Here is a 17839-nt window from a genome sequence, read left to right on the forward strand (position 1 = left end):
TGTAACTAGCATCTTTCATTTAGCATAATGTCTTCAAGGTTCATCCCTGTTGTAGCATATGTCAGTATTTACTTCCTTTTTAAGGCTGAATAATATTCCATAATATAGACATACTGCATTTTGTTTATGCATTCAAGTGTCAAGAGATACTTGAGCTGCTTCCTCCTTTTGGCAAATTTGAATAATACTGTAATAAACATGGGTGTAGAAGTATTTCTTTGAGATCCTGCTTTCAGTACTTTTGGGTATATACCCAGAAGTGGAATTGCTGGATCATATAGTAATTTTATGTTTAAATTTTTTGAGAAACTGCCATACTATTTTCCACGGTGGCTGTTTTCTACCATTTTACATTCCCACATACAGAGCCAGAAAAGTTTTTTTTTTTAATTTCTTTAAAGTTTCTTTATTTCTGAGAGAAAGAGAGAGAGAGAGAGAGAGAGAGAGAGAGAGAGAGAGAGAGAATGAGTGGGGGAGGAGCAGAGAGAGGGAGACACAGAATCCAAAGCAGGCTCCAGGCTCCGAGCTGTCAGCACACAGCCTGATGCAGGGCTTGAACTCCCAAACCGCGAGATCATGACCTGAGCCGAAGTCAGACGCTTAACTGACTGAGTCACCCAGGCACCCCCAGAGCCAGAAAAGTTTTAAGCAGGGAAGTGAAATGGTCAGAGTTGTGCTTTAGACTTATTTCTATGGTGGCAGTGTGAAGAATGAACTGGACGTGGGAAGAGTGGAGGCAGGGAGAAGAGCTACAAAGAGGTTCCAGTCCACTAAGTAAGAGATGATGGGGCCCCAGCTAGGGTGGTAGCTGTGGACATGGAAATAGAACTCTTAAGTAAGTAAAATGGACCCAGAATTGGGCAGCTGATAAGACTTGGGGGAGCAGTAAGGGAAAGAGAAGTGTTAAGTCAGAAAGTCATCTTTGTGGCTCAAGTGGAAGAGTGGAGTGTGTGACCCCTTCTGGCCCAGGTTGTGGGCAGAGTATCTCCAAGCTATTTTCTAACTGCCTGGAGCCAATTGAGCAAATGCCCAGTCCATGGAGACACCAAGACAAAGCGGCACACTCAAACAGATTGGCAGACAAGGGCACCTGAGGCAAGGCTCTGACTTTCAGACAGAGGCTCTGCCTGGGCCCGCCTGGATGAATTGCCCTGGCAATACTGTTCTGTTTCTAAGGTGGGCAGCAACACCTTGCAACTGTCCTTCCTTTCTTCCTCCTAGTAGTCCAAATCCCCAAGCATGCTGGGTGTGGTTGTGGAAAAGTCTTCTTTCTAGAACCGTCTAGGTCTTCCATTTCTAGTCTTTGGGTCAGGTCACTGGCATGGCATCTCGGTAGACTAGGCTCATCAGCAAAGGTGACATTTGGAGTCTTTGGGCCAGAGGATTAAAGACCACTACTGCTAATAGTCCAAAGTAGCAAGGAGACCCTTAGCCCCATTCTGGGTATGCACCAGGAGGAAAGCCAGTCAGTGCAAACCTCCTAATGGACAAGGCTTGACTAGCCTAGGATTCCAGGAAGTACAGAGGGAAGTAGAGTGAGACCTGCAGGGATGTAGGCAATGATAACAGCAGAATTGTGAGGGAGAGTGGACAGAGGATTGGAAAAATCCCTGTGGGTATTTTAGAATGTATGAATTGACCAGGTTAAACTCTTCCAGAGCCCAGACAGAATAGGGATTTCTCATGGGTGGTCCAGATATTATTTCACATGGGGACAGTTGGTGTGATCCATCAGGAGAGGATCAGAGGATGATCGGTGCCAAGGATAAAACCTTAGGCCATGGGAGATTGAGTTCTTCCATCAGTTTAGCAAACTTTAATTTTTATAGTTCATTAGATCTGTTATCTCAGATGACCAACAATGATAAGAACAATGTAATTGGGGGAAGGAGAAGAACCTGTTGGATTTCTTAGATGACTTAACTGGTGAAATGGATTCCTCAGTCACTTGAAGGAGCCAGAATTCCCCACGTGGGTGTACTTGTTCTCACAAAGGTTTAGCAACAGTAGTGGCAATGACCCTTTTAAAAGGGAACGTTTCAAGCTAGTGAAAGACAGACATATGGTAGTAAGAACATATTTAAGTTACATTTTAAAAATAATTAAAATTATGACTGATAACATTGTGCTGTTGTTTTAATATTTGGCAAGGCAGCACCAAGACAGTGAGGGCACTGACAGATCGCTAGGAATTTTATATAATTTCTGAAATATTTGTATAATTAAAATTTTACCCCTTAAAATTTAACTTAGGAAAGGCTCAGCATTATTATTTTTGGATTTGAAACTGCTTCCCATAAAATGTATACAATATTAAATAAATATGAATAGTTTTAGTACTGCTCTTGTTGCAAGGTGAAAGAACAAATAAATCCTTTGGGCCTTCTGGGAAATCTCAGTGTCAGTTTTAGGTGTAAAAGATATTTCAGATTTGATTTGGGGAAGTCAAAATGTCAAATGTTATCAGAAGGTTTGAGGATTTGATAACGATTATGGGATAGTGAGAAATACTACTTGGTTATCTATTAAATCAAAGTGTGAGAAAAAATTAAAGTAAACATAGGAGATAAAATGATTGTAAACACTGTTAGAGCCTTTAAAATGTCTTTTTTAAATGTTTATTTATTTTTGAAGGAGAGAGAGAGAGACAGAGCGTGAGCTGGGGAGGGGCAGAGAGCAAGAGAGACACAGAATCCCAAAGCGGGCTCCAGGCTCTGAGCTGTCAGCACAGAGCCCGACATGGGGTTCGAACTCACGAACTGTGGGATCATGACCTGAGTAAAAGTCGGACACTTAACCAACTGAGCCACCCAGGTGCCCAAAGACTATTAGCTCCTTTAAAATTAAGGCCTTTTAAAAATAATTGACATGATAAAGTCAACATAAAGAATAGGATATTAGTTTGATAAGACATAAAAACTTTTCTTTTTAGATAGTGTTCACCTTAAAAATAAAAAGGCAGTTATTTTATCAGCAAAATGGGTTTATTCAGGAATAGCAGAGAATTGCAATTCAGGACACACAAGCTACAGCAAAAGCAAGTCCAAGAGCAAAGAAGAGGAACACTCTATTACAGAAAAAGGAGAAACATTGGGAGGGCTTGTTATAAACAAAAAGTCCATTGGAGTGAACTGGGACTTTGAAGTGTAGCGGCTTTTCCTTGGCTCAGTTGTTACAGTCTCTCATGAGCTGGGCTATTGCTGGGCAAGGAGAAAATCTTCCTCCTGCTGGAATAGTAAAATTTAGGCTTCTTCCTGTTAGTTTTGCAAAGGACACCAAGGAGTGGTAGGGCATGAGAGCTCCCACTTCTGGCCTCCTGACTCCATTTTAGTGAGGTTTTCCTTTATTCATTTTCACAATAGATTACTGGGGAAAAAAGAACTATCATTAACCTTTTATTAAGAGCACACCAGTGAGCCAAGAAACTCTTACTATTTTAACAGAGAGAAAGCCAAATTTTAATTTTTTATCGGTACAATACTTGATACCAGAGCTCTTTTTGAAAAGACTATAAATAATCTCGGGGCGCCTGGGTGGCTCAGTCGGTTAACCGTCCGACTTTGGCTCAGGTCATGATCTCGCGGTCCATGAGTTCAAGCCCTGCATCGGGCTCTGTGCTGACAGCTCAGAGCCTGGAGCCTCTTTCAGATTCTGTGACTCCCTCTCTCTCTGACCCTCCCCCGTTCATGCTCTGTCTCTCTCTGTCTCAAAAACAAATAAACGTTAAGAAAAATTAAAAAAAAAAGAAAATACTATAAATAATCACACTTAATTTTAGTAAATTTTGAACACGGCAAATAAAATTTCTTTTCTGTAAACATTTTATAATTTTAAATCTACTTACATTTCATCTTACAAAATTTTTGGAACCACTATTTTAATTTAGGACAAACTTATTCTTTTTCCTTAACAAAAACATATTTTCATACCTTGCATACAAAGTTGTTCTCCTTTGCCTTATTGCTTTTAGTAGTCTCATTTATACATATTGATTATAATTTTAAACTGTTAGTAACTTTTATATTACAGAGAAAAATAAATGTAGATCATTTTGAATTATCTGTCATATACCAGCATTTTGCAGTAGACTAGTAAAGCTTATGAATATATATCTTATAAAACTTTATAGTTATATACTTTTTTATAGTATAATTTTTCAGTGTGCACAAATGAACACATTTATTAACAAATGTATGTACAACCTCTCTGTACTATAACAAATAAGAAGCAAAAAGTATATAAACTTAAACTTAGGCTTAGTAACTAATATTTCAGTATTTTATCTTACTTAGAAATGATCTAGGTACTTATTAAATATCTGTTAATTTAATTTAGCATCAATCTAAGGTTTTAAATTTCCAAAAAGATCTTGGAAACTGTCTTTAAGCTGACATGTTATAAAACATAATTACTGCTGAAATAGAGTTTGTCAGAATAATGCCTCAGTTTGATTAAAAGCGAATTTATATTTTTATAATCTATACATAGATTATATATATAAAATGTAAAATAATATATTTTATAATATAATACTATATTACATCTAGTAGATGTAATACTAGCTTACGTGGCTAGTTAAACCATTTAAGTTTATGAAGATTATACTCAAGTATAATAAAAATACGTGTGGGGCGCTTGGGTGGCTCAGTCGGTTAAACATCTGACTCCCGCTCAGGTCACCATCTCGCAGTTCATGGTTTTGAGCCCCGCATCGGGCTGTGCTGACAGTTCAGAGCCTGGAGCCTGCTTCTGATTCTGTGTCTCCCTTTCTCTCTGCCCCATCTCCCATTCATGCACCTGCACTCTCTGAAAAAAATAAATATTAAAAAATTAAAATATGTGCTTCTATTATATGTAAGGTTGATAACTCACAAGACAGCTGTTTTCATTAAATTAGGAATATTAAACTAGTCTTGTTTGCCAAAGATTTAGCTAAGTTTTTGAACTAGAATTTTTAAAATATTTGGGTTTTTGTTTTCTTTTTTAAGTTTTTATTTAAAACCTAGTGAGTTAACATATATGGCAAAATTGGTCTCAAGTGTAGAATTTAGTGATTCATCACTTACATATAACACACAATGATCATCACAAGTGCCCTCCTTGATACTTGTCACCCTTTTAGCCCATCACCCACCCACAGTGCTCTATCAACCCACAGTTTGTTCTCTAAAATTAAGAATCTCTTATGGTTTTCTCCTCTCTCTTTTTATCTTCACCTATCTTCATCTCTTTTGTTTTTTTTTTTTAATTTTTTTTCAACGTTTTTTTATTTATTTTTGGGACAGAGAGAGACAGAGCATGAATGGGGGAGGGGCAGAGAGAGAGGGAGACACAGAATCGGAAACAGGCTCCAGGCTCTGAGCCATCAGCCCAGAGCCTGACGCGGGGCTCGAACTCACGGACCGCGAGATCGTGACCTGGCTGAAGTCGGACGCCTAACCGACTGCGCCACCCAGGCGCCCCCATCTCTTTTGTTTCTTAAATTCTACATATGAGTGAAATCATATGAAATTTGTCTTTCTCTGACAGACTTTTTTCGTTTAGCATAATACAGTCTACCTTCATCAACGTTGTTGCTAATGGAAAAAATTCATTCTTTTCAATGGTTGAGTAATATAAATGCACACACACACAACATTTTCTTTATCCATTCATCAGTCAATGCACATATGGGTTCTTTCCATAGTTTGGCTATAGTTGATAATGCTGCTATAAACATCAGTGTTCATATGCCCCTTTGAATCAATATTTTTATATCCTTTGGATAAATACCAAATAGTGAAATTGCTGAATGGTAGGATAGTTCTATTTTTAACTTTTTGAGGGAATTCCATACTATTTTCATAGTGGCTGCACCAGTTTGCATTCCCACCAACTTTCTCCACATCCCCACCAATATCTGTTGTTTCCAGTGTTGTTAATTTTAGCCATTTGTGTTAGTTTTTATAAGAATACTGTTTTTTTTACAAAGTATTAGAAATTGTTTCTTTAATTTATGAAAGTTTTAGGAATGTTTAATTTGTGTAAGTGCTTATTTATCTCTAAGTTATTTGGAATAGAAGATAAGGGATTTTATAAATTAATTTGGTATACTCTCCAGAGATAAGAAAATATTATACATATATAACATACATATATACACAAACATATATACATAAACATATAGACAAACACAAGCAGAGATATCATGGCTTTAATTCTAAATTTTCAGCCATGAGTAGGTATAAACACACACAAATTCACTGGTTTTATGAGTTAGCTCTTGTCTTTGCCCCACTTTATTTTTTATGAGAATTGTGTTTCTGGTGGATGGGTAAATTGAGGTTACCTGCTCCACATGAAGGCTAAAGGTTCCTACTACTATTTGTAGAGGAGGGTTTTAAGAATTTTTTTTGCCTTGATAGTAATCTTATGGAGACTGTATCTAAGCGAGGAGTGAGGGAGCAAGAGAAACAGCCCTTGGGTTGTCTCCAAGGCTCATCTACCTGGATAAAATATCCAGAGTATTTCAAATTAAGTTTTTCAGCTTCAGATGATTGCTTTTGGGGTCCCTGAGATTCTGGAGAGTCCCCAGTGGGGGCAGGGGCTAAAAGACCAGATATTGGTACTAGGCACAGATAATTTGGGATATTGGAAAGCAATAGTAGCTTCAGTGGAGAGTTGACAAGGAAAAATGAGTCAAGAAGTCACAAGAGTAAGTGTAGACAGCTCTTTCATAATGTTTGGCTGTTGTGGGGGGAGAAACCGAGGTTTTTCAAACTTTTGTTTGTATACTTATCTCTTATCTCGGACATTTAAGTGATGAGCTCTTGCTTCTGCTTCCATTCCACTTTCATCTCCCAGGGAGGGAGGCTGAAGTTCCATTCTGACTGCCATTTATGACCTGCAAAGGGACCCTCACCCCAGATTGTTCATCGTAAAAAGAGGATGAAAATACTATTACCTCGTAATAATAGCTAGGACTACTTAGCAATAAAGAAGACACATACTACTAGCTGTGAAAATAAGGCTGCCACAACAATACGTATGCACCTGCCTGTGTGTGCGCAAGGCTCCTACGCATTTCAGTGTGTGCTCACCGGGAGCACCACCATTTCCTGCAGCCAAGCGTTCTGACCGCGGTGCCTGCTGGGAAATGTGACCATCTATAAGGAAAATGGATGTACTGGGCAGGGCTTATGCTGCAGTCTTGCCCATACCAGCCACCAGATGGCGCTTGAGGATCACAAATGGGCCAAGGCACATATTTCTGGCCTGGCCCAGAGTCTTTGGGTATTGGTGACCAATTTTGGGGTCATTAGCCCCTTTGAAAACCCAATGAGCATTATGGTCTGTTTCCCTTTTTTCACCTTCACCCAGCCTGCCAGGGGAGCCTAGGGGAGATGCTCCTTCCCAGACAGCTGGACACTGGCAGGACTGGCTGTGTTCATAAGTCATCTGAACACTACTGCTTGGGGAAGAGACCAGATGGCTTGAGGCTTTTTAGACAGGACAGATGGACTGGGACAGGGAAGCCTTGCCAAAAAAAAAAAAAAAAAAGCCAATGGAAGAAGGGGACAGGAATGCCACTGTTTCCAACTAGAAGAAGACTCTTTTAAAACCTCATTGAAGTCATCATGTGTTCTTGGAGACTGTCTTTGTCATTAGGAAGGGAGCAGTAGTGCTGGGATAGCCCCAAAAGGGAGATAGACTCTCCCTGGGGTTGGGGCCGTACTGGGCTCCTCTCTTCCCCACCCTCTGGGAGAGGAGCCCATTATGGCCACAATAGGTGACATCAGCATGCAGTGGGTGAAGAAGGACTGGTCCCAAAGACTCATTCCGTAAAGGTGTTCACTGTTCCTCAGCACCTTGGCTGATTCTGAAGACAAGAATTTGCCTGCCAAAGTGGGAGAGACCTGGCAGGAGAGGCCTGCAGTCCTGAGAGGTGGCCACGGGGACCCAGCTGCACCCTTCCAGCAGCCTGCAGCCCTCAGAACCCCAGAGCAGCAGAGCAGCCCCAGAAGACCAGAGGAGCTTGTGGAACTGGGAAGCCACACCAGCAGGTAAGCGTTACACTGTGCTGAGCTCCTGCTATAGCCCAGGTTTCTTTTCATGAGCCACCATCCAGAACAAACCCTAACATGTTAGGCAATCCTCTCTGCAGATATAAGTGGCCAGGAAGCAGTGGAAAGGTGACCAGCAATGAGTGCCGAGGGGTAGGTCCTCATGGGCTTCAGTTTGAAGCCATAGCATCAAATCTTTTAGACCAATCCTGGAACAGAGAAGGTGAACAGAGTACCATGTTTTCTGGCAGCCATCTGGAGCATGAAGATCTGGGTCAGGAGAGGGATGTGGAATGCCTTTGCCATTAATGGAGATGGAAGATCTCTGAGGAAGGTGTACCCTGGTGTGAACAGGAACTCCTATCAGAGATAAAGGATGTTGGATGAACTCTTCCACTGCCACCCCTACAAGGGTGGCCTTGCATGGCAACATTTGGGTGTTCTCTTTGCTCTCTGGAGATCTTTCCCCAAAGCAACCATGAGTTTGGAAGTAAGCAAGAGCCATGGGCCTAGAGACAATATATAAGTACCTTCTATGAACCAGTTGTAGGTATCACCCACATTGAGCAAGAAGGCCAGGCCCCTCAGCACTCACCCTCAGGGACTGCATGGTGTACCAATGAATAAACACTATAGCAACAATACCATAATGATAACCATTAGTGTCTGCTGTGTACTGAAAATGTGCAGGCACTGTTCTTGTGCCTTATGTGTACTTGTCTCATTCTCACACCAACCTTATAGGGGAGGTGCTATTATCTCAGATCTACAGAGCAGAGACTAAAGCAGAGGGAGGTTAAATAGCTTGCCAACAGTCATTTGGCCAGGCAGTGGTCTAACAGGCATCAGTACCCAGACAGTCAGAGTCCAGAGCCTGTGCTGCTAATGACTGTGCTCTATTTGTGCTTCTCCATTTGTGATAAGCCCAGAAAAGAAGGAAACTGGGTCCTCTGATGGAGAGAGGCTGGGACAAGGAGTGTTGTAGCTCAGATTGTTGGGGAAAGCTTTTCTGCTAAGAAGGATACAATTAAGTTGAGGCCTGAAGCACAAGGAGGAGCCAGACTGGAAAACAACCTGGAAAGACACAACATGGGCAGCATGTACAGAGACCACGATGGGAGAGGGAGCTGAGAAGAAGAGAATAAATGAAGGGTTCTATGGATGGAGGGTAAGAAGTGAAGTGAGGAGGGGGAAAGGAGACCAGGTGGGCAGGGCCAGGGCTGGATCTTAGATTAGGAGGAGGAGACTATGGGAGGGAGGTGGGATGTTACCTGACCAGGAATAAGAGCCTTCCTGGTGGGGGTCTTCTATTGCTCACATTGCAGTCCTAGAAGGATCCCCATGAGATTTTTTTTTACCTTGCCCCTTCAGCTCTATTGTCCCTTCAATTATTGTGCTAAGTGTGGACCACAGAATGCCAGACACTTGCTAGTTGTTCCTTCCTCATGCATTCAGTTTCTCCTCATACTCTGGCTCTGTATTTTATCCCCCATCTGTCTTTCCCATGGGGCCTCCCTTCCCAGTCAGTCCACCTCCTCTAGTTTCCATGGTTCATTCCTATATCATAGGGTGACATAAGAATAGGCATAGGATCACTGGGCACATAAAAGCAGGGTACTTTGCCCAAAGCAAGGTACTTCTCTGAGGTGATAGAACAAGTACTCCAGAAGGGTTTCTGAAAGGAGAAGGTGGTGTTATGTGCAAAGGTATTAGGGCAGTTAGTGTGGCTAGAGATTCAGGTGTGTGTGTGTGTGTGTGTGTGTGTGTGTGTATGAAATAGTTTGAGAAGATGAAGCTGGGGAGCTAGGCAGTACAAGATCATGATTGTTCTCGCTCCTGCCCACTGTTAAACTAGTTGAGGTCTTGAACACTGAATTCTGTAACAAGGGAATGATACCACAGAACCCGGGTCAGGTTGAGACGGCCACATCCAGAACTTGATCTGAGCAGCAACATGTTGGAGAGAAGCCAAATTCATCCCAAGACAATGTATGCCTATAGAGCTGTCCCAAGGCCACTGGAGAGTGGGTAGATGTAAAGGGGATGGCACAAGTTGTGGGGGGGGGCAGTGGTGGTGCCCAACAGAATGCCTTCGATGGCAGCAAGCAGCTATGGCAGCTTTGGGTATGGGGCTGGTGACCCAGGAGCAGGCAGAGTGAAAGCAAGTAAGGGCCTGGCCAGAGAAAAACCTTGCAAGCCAGCTAGGAGGTCAGATTCTAGGCCAAGGACTGTGTGTACAGTCAAATGGTGGAGATTCAGAAAAACCATCATATGTGTCAGTTTCTTGCCTCTGCTTGTGGCAAATGCCTTCCAGAATGAGGTACATCCAAGTCTCTTCTTTGGTTATGCCTAAATTCATTTGTCCCTCTCTCCCTTGGCCTTCTATTCTCCAGAGAGTTCTCTGGAGGATGGGGGATAGAGCTGATCCTAGGAAGGGGCTGTCCCATCCAGTGAGGAGGTGAGTTGAGTTGTTCTGTCAAGTCCCTGTCAGCCCAATGGCTCTGCTCAAATCAAGTGAGTCACAGGCCAAGGCCTTTGGCTGTACTGGGGAGTTCTGGGAGGATCTGTAAGATTAAGGTCTTGCCACTGACTCAGTGTTACCTGGGTCACTTAACCTGGATTTTCTTATCTATAAAGTAAGTGGTTCTACCCACTGATCTCAGGAGACTTGTATAACTTGTATAAGCTCCATGATTTGTGTGGGTTGTTTTAAAAACATTGGCATATTTTTAAACTCCTTCAAGTGGCAGTCTCAGGAGTAGGCCCCCAAACCCTATTTGACCTTGGCAGATGTCAGCTCTCAGTGTTGACACACTCCCCCCTCCATTTACTTCCTTCAGGGTGAAAAACCCCTCGAGCTGTATGGTCACTGTTACCGTTACTCCTTCTACTGAGCAGCCTCATGTTTACATCCCAGCCTCCCCAAGTGAATTGGACTCCATTTCAACCAGGTAATAAGAGACAACCTGGGAGGTGTTCTCTGGGCTATATCCCCCCAAGAGCTAAACGACTTGGTTTTTGCCCCATGTCACTTCCCTAATATTAGCTCTAGTGCCACCCCCAATTCCCAGAATCCCATTGGTTAAGGGACCACATAGTGTAGTCCAGATCTCCCCAATTTAAAGTCCTGTTTGTAAGCCTGGACAGAGTCTCATTGTATCCCCTTCCCCCCATCCCAATGTCAATTCCTGGTGCTCTGCCATCTGTAGGACCTTGCTAATAATATCTCTTGAGAAACATGTGGTAAGGCCAGAGAAAGCCCACTGAGGCCAGGGCCTATGTCTGTCTCTCTCACATTATTTACTGCTTCACCTACACTCCTGGCCTCACCTGCAGTATTAGCTATTGCAGGAAGGCTGAGTGATGTGTGTGTATGGGGAGGGCAAGGAGATCAGAGCACTCTCTGGTAACATCAAGCCAGCTTGATAAAGGTCAAATTCAGGGCCATGGTAAGCCAAACATGATGCTGACTTCCAGTTTTGCCACAGGCGTATCTAGGATTGAGAAGGGAGAGATTTTATTGTTGCTAGAGATTCACACAGAGTGGCGAGGACCAACAGTCTATGGCTGCAGTTTGGAAACTATCTGGAGCCAGGGCAAAAGGGAAAGAAAATGCAGTCAGAGAGGAAGATAGGAAGTTCACTTTACTGCAGTCTGGGGAGGTGGGGGACAAGCCTCCCATAGTATAGAGATCTTCATGAAGGAAAGCATGTTGACATTGATTGCAGGGAGCCTTTTTCTAGGGCTCTCACATTTGTACACAGCAAGCTGAACCCACAGCCTCCAATTTCAGCCCAGTCAATAGTACACTCAACAGTGCAGCAGCTCCTGTTTGCCATTTTCCTTGCCTGGTGGCAGTTAGAGCCCATCAGTGCCTCTACCTCCAGGGCTTACCATAAGCTCCTTCACTTCCTCCCAGCCTTGGGACCCTCCTTTGGGCAAGACCCAGTGCCCTGGAATCTTTCAGTATACCTCTTTCTGTTTCACTGTGCTTCTTTTACAGCAAAGGGATTCTCTTCATGAAGGAATACATGAATGCTAGTGAGGTATCCTCTGGGAAGCCAGTGTCTTCATGCTATGACAGGTAAGAGCAAGTCTCAGATCCTTCCATGATCCTGAATCCCCTATACCTCATCCAGGACTTGGCCCAGAATTGTTTCTGTGTAATCATTTATTGAATGGATGAATGATATAATTGCCCACAGACATGATTTCAAGCTGTTCTACCTAAGTTGGTACCTTTGTGTTCCCCTTTATTGTTAATTCATCCTACATCCTACTTCCAGTGCCATGCCCTTCTGCCTAACTTTTTTTCTTGGTAGACCACAAGCTTTCTTTAGTGAAATTCTAAGAGCATTCCTCTTTACAGAGCTGGCAAAGCCCTTAAGGACTTTTTATCTAGTTAATTCCATCCTGTTCCAATCTCTTTTATCTAGTTAATCCCATCCCTACCATCTCTTAAGCTCCCATGCCCTTTCCAGCATGCCAGGGTTCCTCACATTTAATTGCTGTATGGCCACTGTATGGCCATGAATTGCACACATTTGAGCACACATTTGACTACAGTTCCTGATATATACTTAACTTTTCACTCATCATCTCTATATCTGCTTGTTTCCTGATGCCACATGGAAGGATACCTTCATGCCACCTCAGTTAAAAAGTAATCTGCACTGACATACCATTCTCCCTGGAATCTTTTTTTATGGCACATCATCTCATGCCTAGAATGAGGATTTTAGTTACAGAGAGGAGCTCCCTGGCCTTATTTCATGATTGGGCCTCTGGGGATTCTGGACCAGCTTTCATGGGTGTTGTGGGATAATGGACATGGACGTCAAGTTCAAGCCCTAGCTTGGCCCCCATTGGTTGGGTCATTTTTCACAAGATTCTCAACCTTTCTGAGCCTCAGTTTCTTCACCTGTAACTCCTAAGGGTGGTTTTTGTCAGTAACTTTATTGAGATATAATTCACATGTCATAAACTTCCCTCTTTAAAGTGTGCAATTCAGGGGCATTTAGTACATTCATCATGTGTGCAGCCATCACCACAATACAATCCAATTTTCATCACCCCAAAAGGAAACCCCATAACCATTAGCAGTCTCCCACACCACCAGCCACAGCCCCTGGCCACCACTGATCTGTTTTCTGACTCTATAGCTTTTTTTTAGGGAGGTTTTGAGATTAGAAATAGTATATGCAAAAACCCCAGCACCCCCGAGGGAGCTGTCCCTGCCATCCAGCATTTGCCTCTAGGAGTGTTACTTGACTGAACTCTGTCTCCTGGGTTTTCTTCTGTCATTCCCACTCCTCTGTAAACTTTAATTCTTACCATATGGCAACTACATTTATTTGAAAAAATTTTAATGTTTATTTTTGAGACAGAGAGAGAGAGAGAGAGAGAGAGAGAGAATGAGCAGGGGAGGGGCAAAGAGAAAGAAGGAGACACAGAATCCGAAGCAGGCTCCAGGCTCAGAGCAGTCAGCACAGAGCCCAACACGAGGCTCAAACTCACGAGTTGTGAGATCATGACCTAAGCCGAAGTCAGACGCTTAACCGACTGAGCCACCTAGGCACCCTATCTAAATTTATTTTAAAATTGAAGTTTACATTCAGTTAAAATGTTATGTCTTATGAAAAAAGCAGAGTTTCTCTATTGGAGGATTGTGTAGTGTATTGTGTTTCCCCCTTTTTCTTTACCTTCCAGGAAGCTTAGAGATAAGCTTAATGCTGAGAAAAACACACACACACACACACACAAAAAAAAAAAACCAGAACCTGGACTGAAATTCTAGCTCACTCCTTACTCCAACCATGACCTTAGGCAAATCACTTAACCTCGGAGCAGCAGTTTTTCTGGCTACCTCTCATGGCCACCACATGGCTCCTGTGAGAATGGCAGCTTCACTAAAGTGTATCCCATGGCTTGTAGCTAGTCACACTTTCCTGACAATAGGTTTTTTTTTTAATCATTTGTGTTTATTATCAAAAGTCATATTGAAAATGAAGATGCGAAATGGAAAAAAAAAACTTCAACCCAATTCCCCCTGTAACTCAAACACAGGTAATATGTCAGAATCTTTCCTTCTTTTGTTTGCTCCCATTCCTAACGTCTGATTTCTGCTGTGAGTGGGCTCTTAGTGACTCACATTATAACCCAGACGCATATGTGGGGAGAAGAGCCATGATCCTTTCCTACTGGTCAGTGAATCTGGGAGGGTGCCTCCTGGAATACACAGCCTTAAGAATTGTGGCCACCGCCCTTGTCATCTTCCTCAGCATGGCAGGTATTCTTTGCCCCCATGCAAGAGCCCTTCTCCAAGAGAATTATGCCTCCCTGGCACCAATTTCAAAGCTTCCACTGCACTTCAGCATAACAGATGATGGCTGGCCATGCAGAACCATGTCTCAGCTTGTGGCCACAGGATTAAAAATATTATAAAAGCATTTCCGCTCATGAGTGTGGTAGTCATCTGGTTCCCATCTTCTGCCCTCTTCTTCCCCATCACACTCTCTGCAGCATTAGAAGCATTGAAGACTCATGTGATGTGGAGAAGAAACCTGCATGTGACAGCTCTCTGTACTCTGAGAGGTGAGTCTACTATCTTTCCAGGGAGCTCTCAGGTCTACAGAGAAGAAACAGCTGAGAGACATTTCCACACTAAGTCTATTTGCTTTTGTCTTCCATTTGGCTGCTTCTGACCCACTTGCAGATCTGGCCTTGGGATGTCACACTTGTGGCAACTAAAGCCTTTGGACCCAGCTAAGACAAAGAGGGCAAACTCAAAAGGCTACTGAGAAGGGAAATTATGATGCCTGAGGGCCCAGGGAGCTCATGTTAGCAGGAGAGGCCCTTGGAATTAGAACCTAAATGATCACTTAATTAACCTGTAAATATGACCAGAAAGAAAAAAAAAAACTAAACTACAAAAGACAGCAATAGGTGGAAAGTGAGGAAAAATGGGTTGCTATCATCAAGAAGCCAGAGAGAGCCATTCATGTGAATTCAATGAAGGTGCAGACATTGCTTCATTCAGCAGTTTTTAAAGCTGTCACTAGATGACAGTGGCCACAGGATGGTCTTAATGATAAAGAAGTCATATTTTTAAATTCTTGAAATAAAAGAGAAAGGAGTCTTAGAGATGCATTTCACTCAGGTCACAGTGAAGGGAACAAGCCTGAAAAGAATAAATAATGTACCTTATGTTACACAGGGAGTTAGTGGCAGAGCCAGGACTAAATCCCAGGTCCATGACTACTCCCAGGTCAGGGGTATTTCTACTGTGTTATCTGACTAACTGTGAGCTGAAACTGGTGATGGTAAAATACATGGGGGGGTGGGGAACAGGATTTTGATTAAGGCAGGAGTCTTTAGCAACACTGTTAAGAGACTGAGCCCTACATGATGGAGGGACCAAACCTGAGATGATCATGGTAATTCTGGGCCCTTGAAAGGAGGATCCTGTGTGGCTCCAGGTTGGTAGCACCACCTCTGGCTTCTGTCAGAAGCATATCCAAATCTCTGAAAGAAAGCACTCCCAATTTATGCCTGAAGAATCATGGCGGTCAGGCACTTTGAGCAGGTTCCCTCTGAGGAGGAAAAGCAGTGGTGACTCTCAGAAACAAAAGCAGGGACCCTCAAAGTGGGAAGATACTCAACCTAGAAGTCGGTATCTAGAACTCCAACATGATGTCCCATCAGAATCTACAGCCAGACTGTCTTTGGAATGGTCATTGGAGTATCACGGGGCAGGGTGGGTCCAAGAGTGTAGGGTCTGAGAGGCAGGGCTTAGTGGCCCCAGGCATGAAGGGAAGCATCATGAAGACAGGGCGCCAGGTAGGGAAGACAAGGGCACATGTCCTATAGAAGAAGGCATGGGTCTTCCTGCTCTAGAGGAGAGTAGTGCCCCCAGCATGCCAGGCAAGGGGTCAGGGAGAGGTAAGCTGCCTGGAATAAGAATCAAACCAAGGGGTCCACACATATGATTGTGAGTACGGTGAAGATACATGACCAATTTCTGGAAATATCATGAAGGTCTATAGTAAACTGAGGCCCAGCCAAGGGATATGTAACCAATTTCACACTGCAGAAAAAGATGGCAGGCTGAGAATACAGGCACATAGGGCTGTTTGTGTCAAATCAGAGGGTCTGGCTGCATCACATCAGTAGCCTGCATGCCAGCCTGATTGCCAGGTTCTTGTTTTTCATCTCACAGAACAACTGGAGGGATCTGTACTTACTGCAACCAGGAGATCAGAGACTGTCCAAAGATTACCCTAGAGCATCTTGGCATCTGCTGCCATGATTATTGCTTTAAGGTAAGGAAGAAGGGTGGTGCTGCTAACATCGTCCAGACTTAGGGAGACTCGTGGATCAAAGACTAGAAAGAAGGCTTGATCTCTGTGTGATTGTGCTCCATGCCAGAGGCTTGGGAGAAGTGGGAACTAAATGAGTGGATGGAGTTGAGGATGCCAGCAGTCATTTCCACGGTGCTCAGCATCTTTTGCAAACTGGAAGCCAGAATGCCTGATCAGCCCAGGGCAGCCATGGAGATGGTTGGAGACCTAGACACCTAGGAACTCATGACCCCTCTTATTCAAGACTGTCTGCAGGAAGGTCCACTGTAGATGACTGGCCACTTTTGTCCTTCAGATATCCACTAGAGTGGCAGGTGTGAGAGTCCTGAGGACAGCAGAGCTACACTGTTGTAATAGCCTTCCCTTTCATTAGGTTTTCATATCACCTTCCTTTGGACCTTAAATATCACAATTAAAGTCCCTCAGCCCTCCTACAACAGCAATGGCTTACTTTACATATGACCCCGGGTTCAGTGTCCTTTATGGGCTACCTCACCATACCCTTATGATAACCTGCCAGTGTGCCCACTTTATATATCAGGAAATAGAGTCTCAGAGAACCTCAGTAACTTGCCCAAGATCACCCCGCTAATAAACAGTGGATTTAGGGCTCAAATCCAGGCACAGTTCTGAAACCTGGGCTCCTAACTACTATGTGATCATCATGCCTGCTAATTTGTGTGGGTTTGTTTGTTTGAGTTTTGTCTCTGTTTTCTACCAACTTTTGTTCTCTGCTTCAAAGTCCAGGATGTGCCATCAAGTCAGTGTCTGCTCAGGTGCACCCTCCACACTCCACTAATTTATGTTGCTTCACTTGCATGTTGACCTCTAGCTTGCTTTCTCTTTCAGTGTGGGATTTGCAGTAAACCAATGGGTGAGCTCCTGGATCAGATCTTCATTCACCATGACACCATCCACTGTGGGAAATGCTATGAGAAGCTCTTCTAGGTGGGTACCAAGCAGCCAGGAAACTTATTTGGGAGAAGAAATGTGCCCGGGTCTCTTCCTGAGTCTCAAACCAGAATGCTACTATCTCTCTTAGCCTTGAGACTTTGAAGTTTTAGGTGGTACAGATAAAGACCCTCCCCAAAGACCCTTCTAAGTTGCAGGAGTTATAGCATCTTCCTCTCAATAAGTACCTTTCATGCAGCATCTTATCTGAGCTCTCTAGCTTCCCTGGGATGCTGGCCAGGCCTGTGTTGTTAGCCTCATTTGAGAACAAGCAAATGAAGACCTAAAAAGGAAACAACTAGCTAGTGGATGGCAGAATCAAGATCTCAACCCAGAACTTCTAATTCAAATCCAAGGCTCTCTTCTAAATTCCACCATTGGATCACTTCCACCATTGCTTATATAGCATAAAATCAGGACTCAAAAAGCAAGGTGCTCAGTGAAACTAGAATCAGGTGGGGGACCAGCAGTAGGTAAAGGCCAGGA

The 17839-nt window shown here is 43.3% G+C and overlaps 1 protein-coding gene across 9 annotated transcripts in view; it reads left to right on the plus strand.

The window, feature by feature from the left end:
* Positions 1 to 17839, plus strand: part of ZNF185 (zinc finger protein 185 with LIM domain) — a 61294-nt gene that overhangs the window by 30668 nt on the left and 12787 nt on the right. For 5 of the 9 annotated variants that reach the window (XM_032592149.1, XM_032592150.1, XM_030305807.2 and 2 more), the window contains 6 exons: positions 7827 to 8042; positions 10883 to 10993; positions 12046 to 12126; positions 14565 to 14636; positions 16261 to 16363; positions 17252 to 17350. In XM_032592149.1, coding sequence (XP_032448040.1) covers positions 7827 to 8042; positions 10883 to 10993; positions 12046 to 12126; positions 14565 to 14636; positions 16261 to 16363; positions 17252 to 17350 — 682 coding nt within the window. The remainder of the gene's footprint in view (positions 1 to 7826; positions 8043 to 10882; positions 10994 to 12045; positions 12127 to 14564; positions 14637 to 16260; positions 16364 to 17251; positions 17351 to 17839) is intronic. The other 4 variants (XM_030305804.2, XM_032592151.1, XM_030305810.2 and 1 more) reach the window with 2 other exon arrangements.

The sequence above is a fragment of the Lynx canadensis genome, chromosome X (assembly GCF_007474595.2).
Source record: "Lynx canadensis isolate LIC74 chromosome X, mLynCan4.pri.v2, whole genome shotgun sequence".
Taxonomy (NCBI): domain Eukaryota; kingdom Metazoa; phylum Chordata; class Mammalia; order Carnivora; family Felidae; genus Lynx; species Lynx canadensis.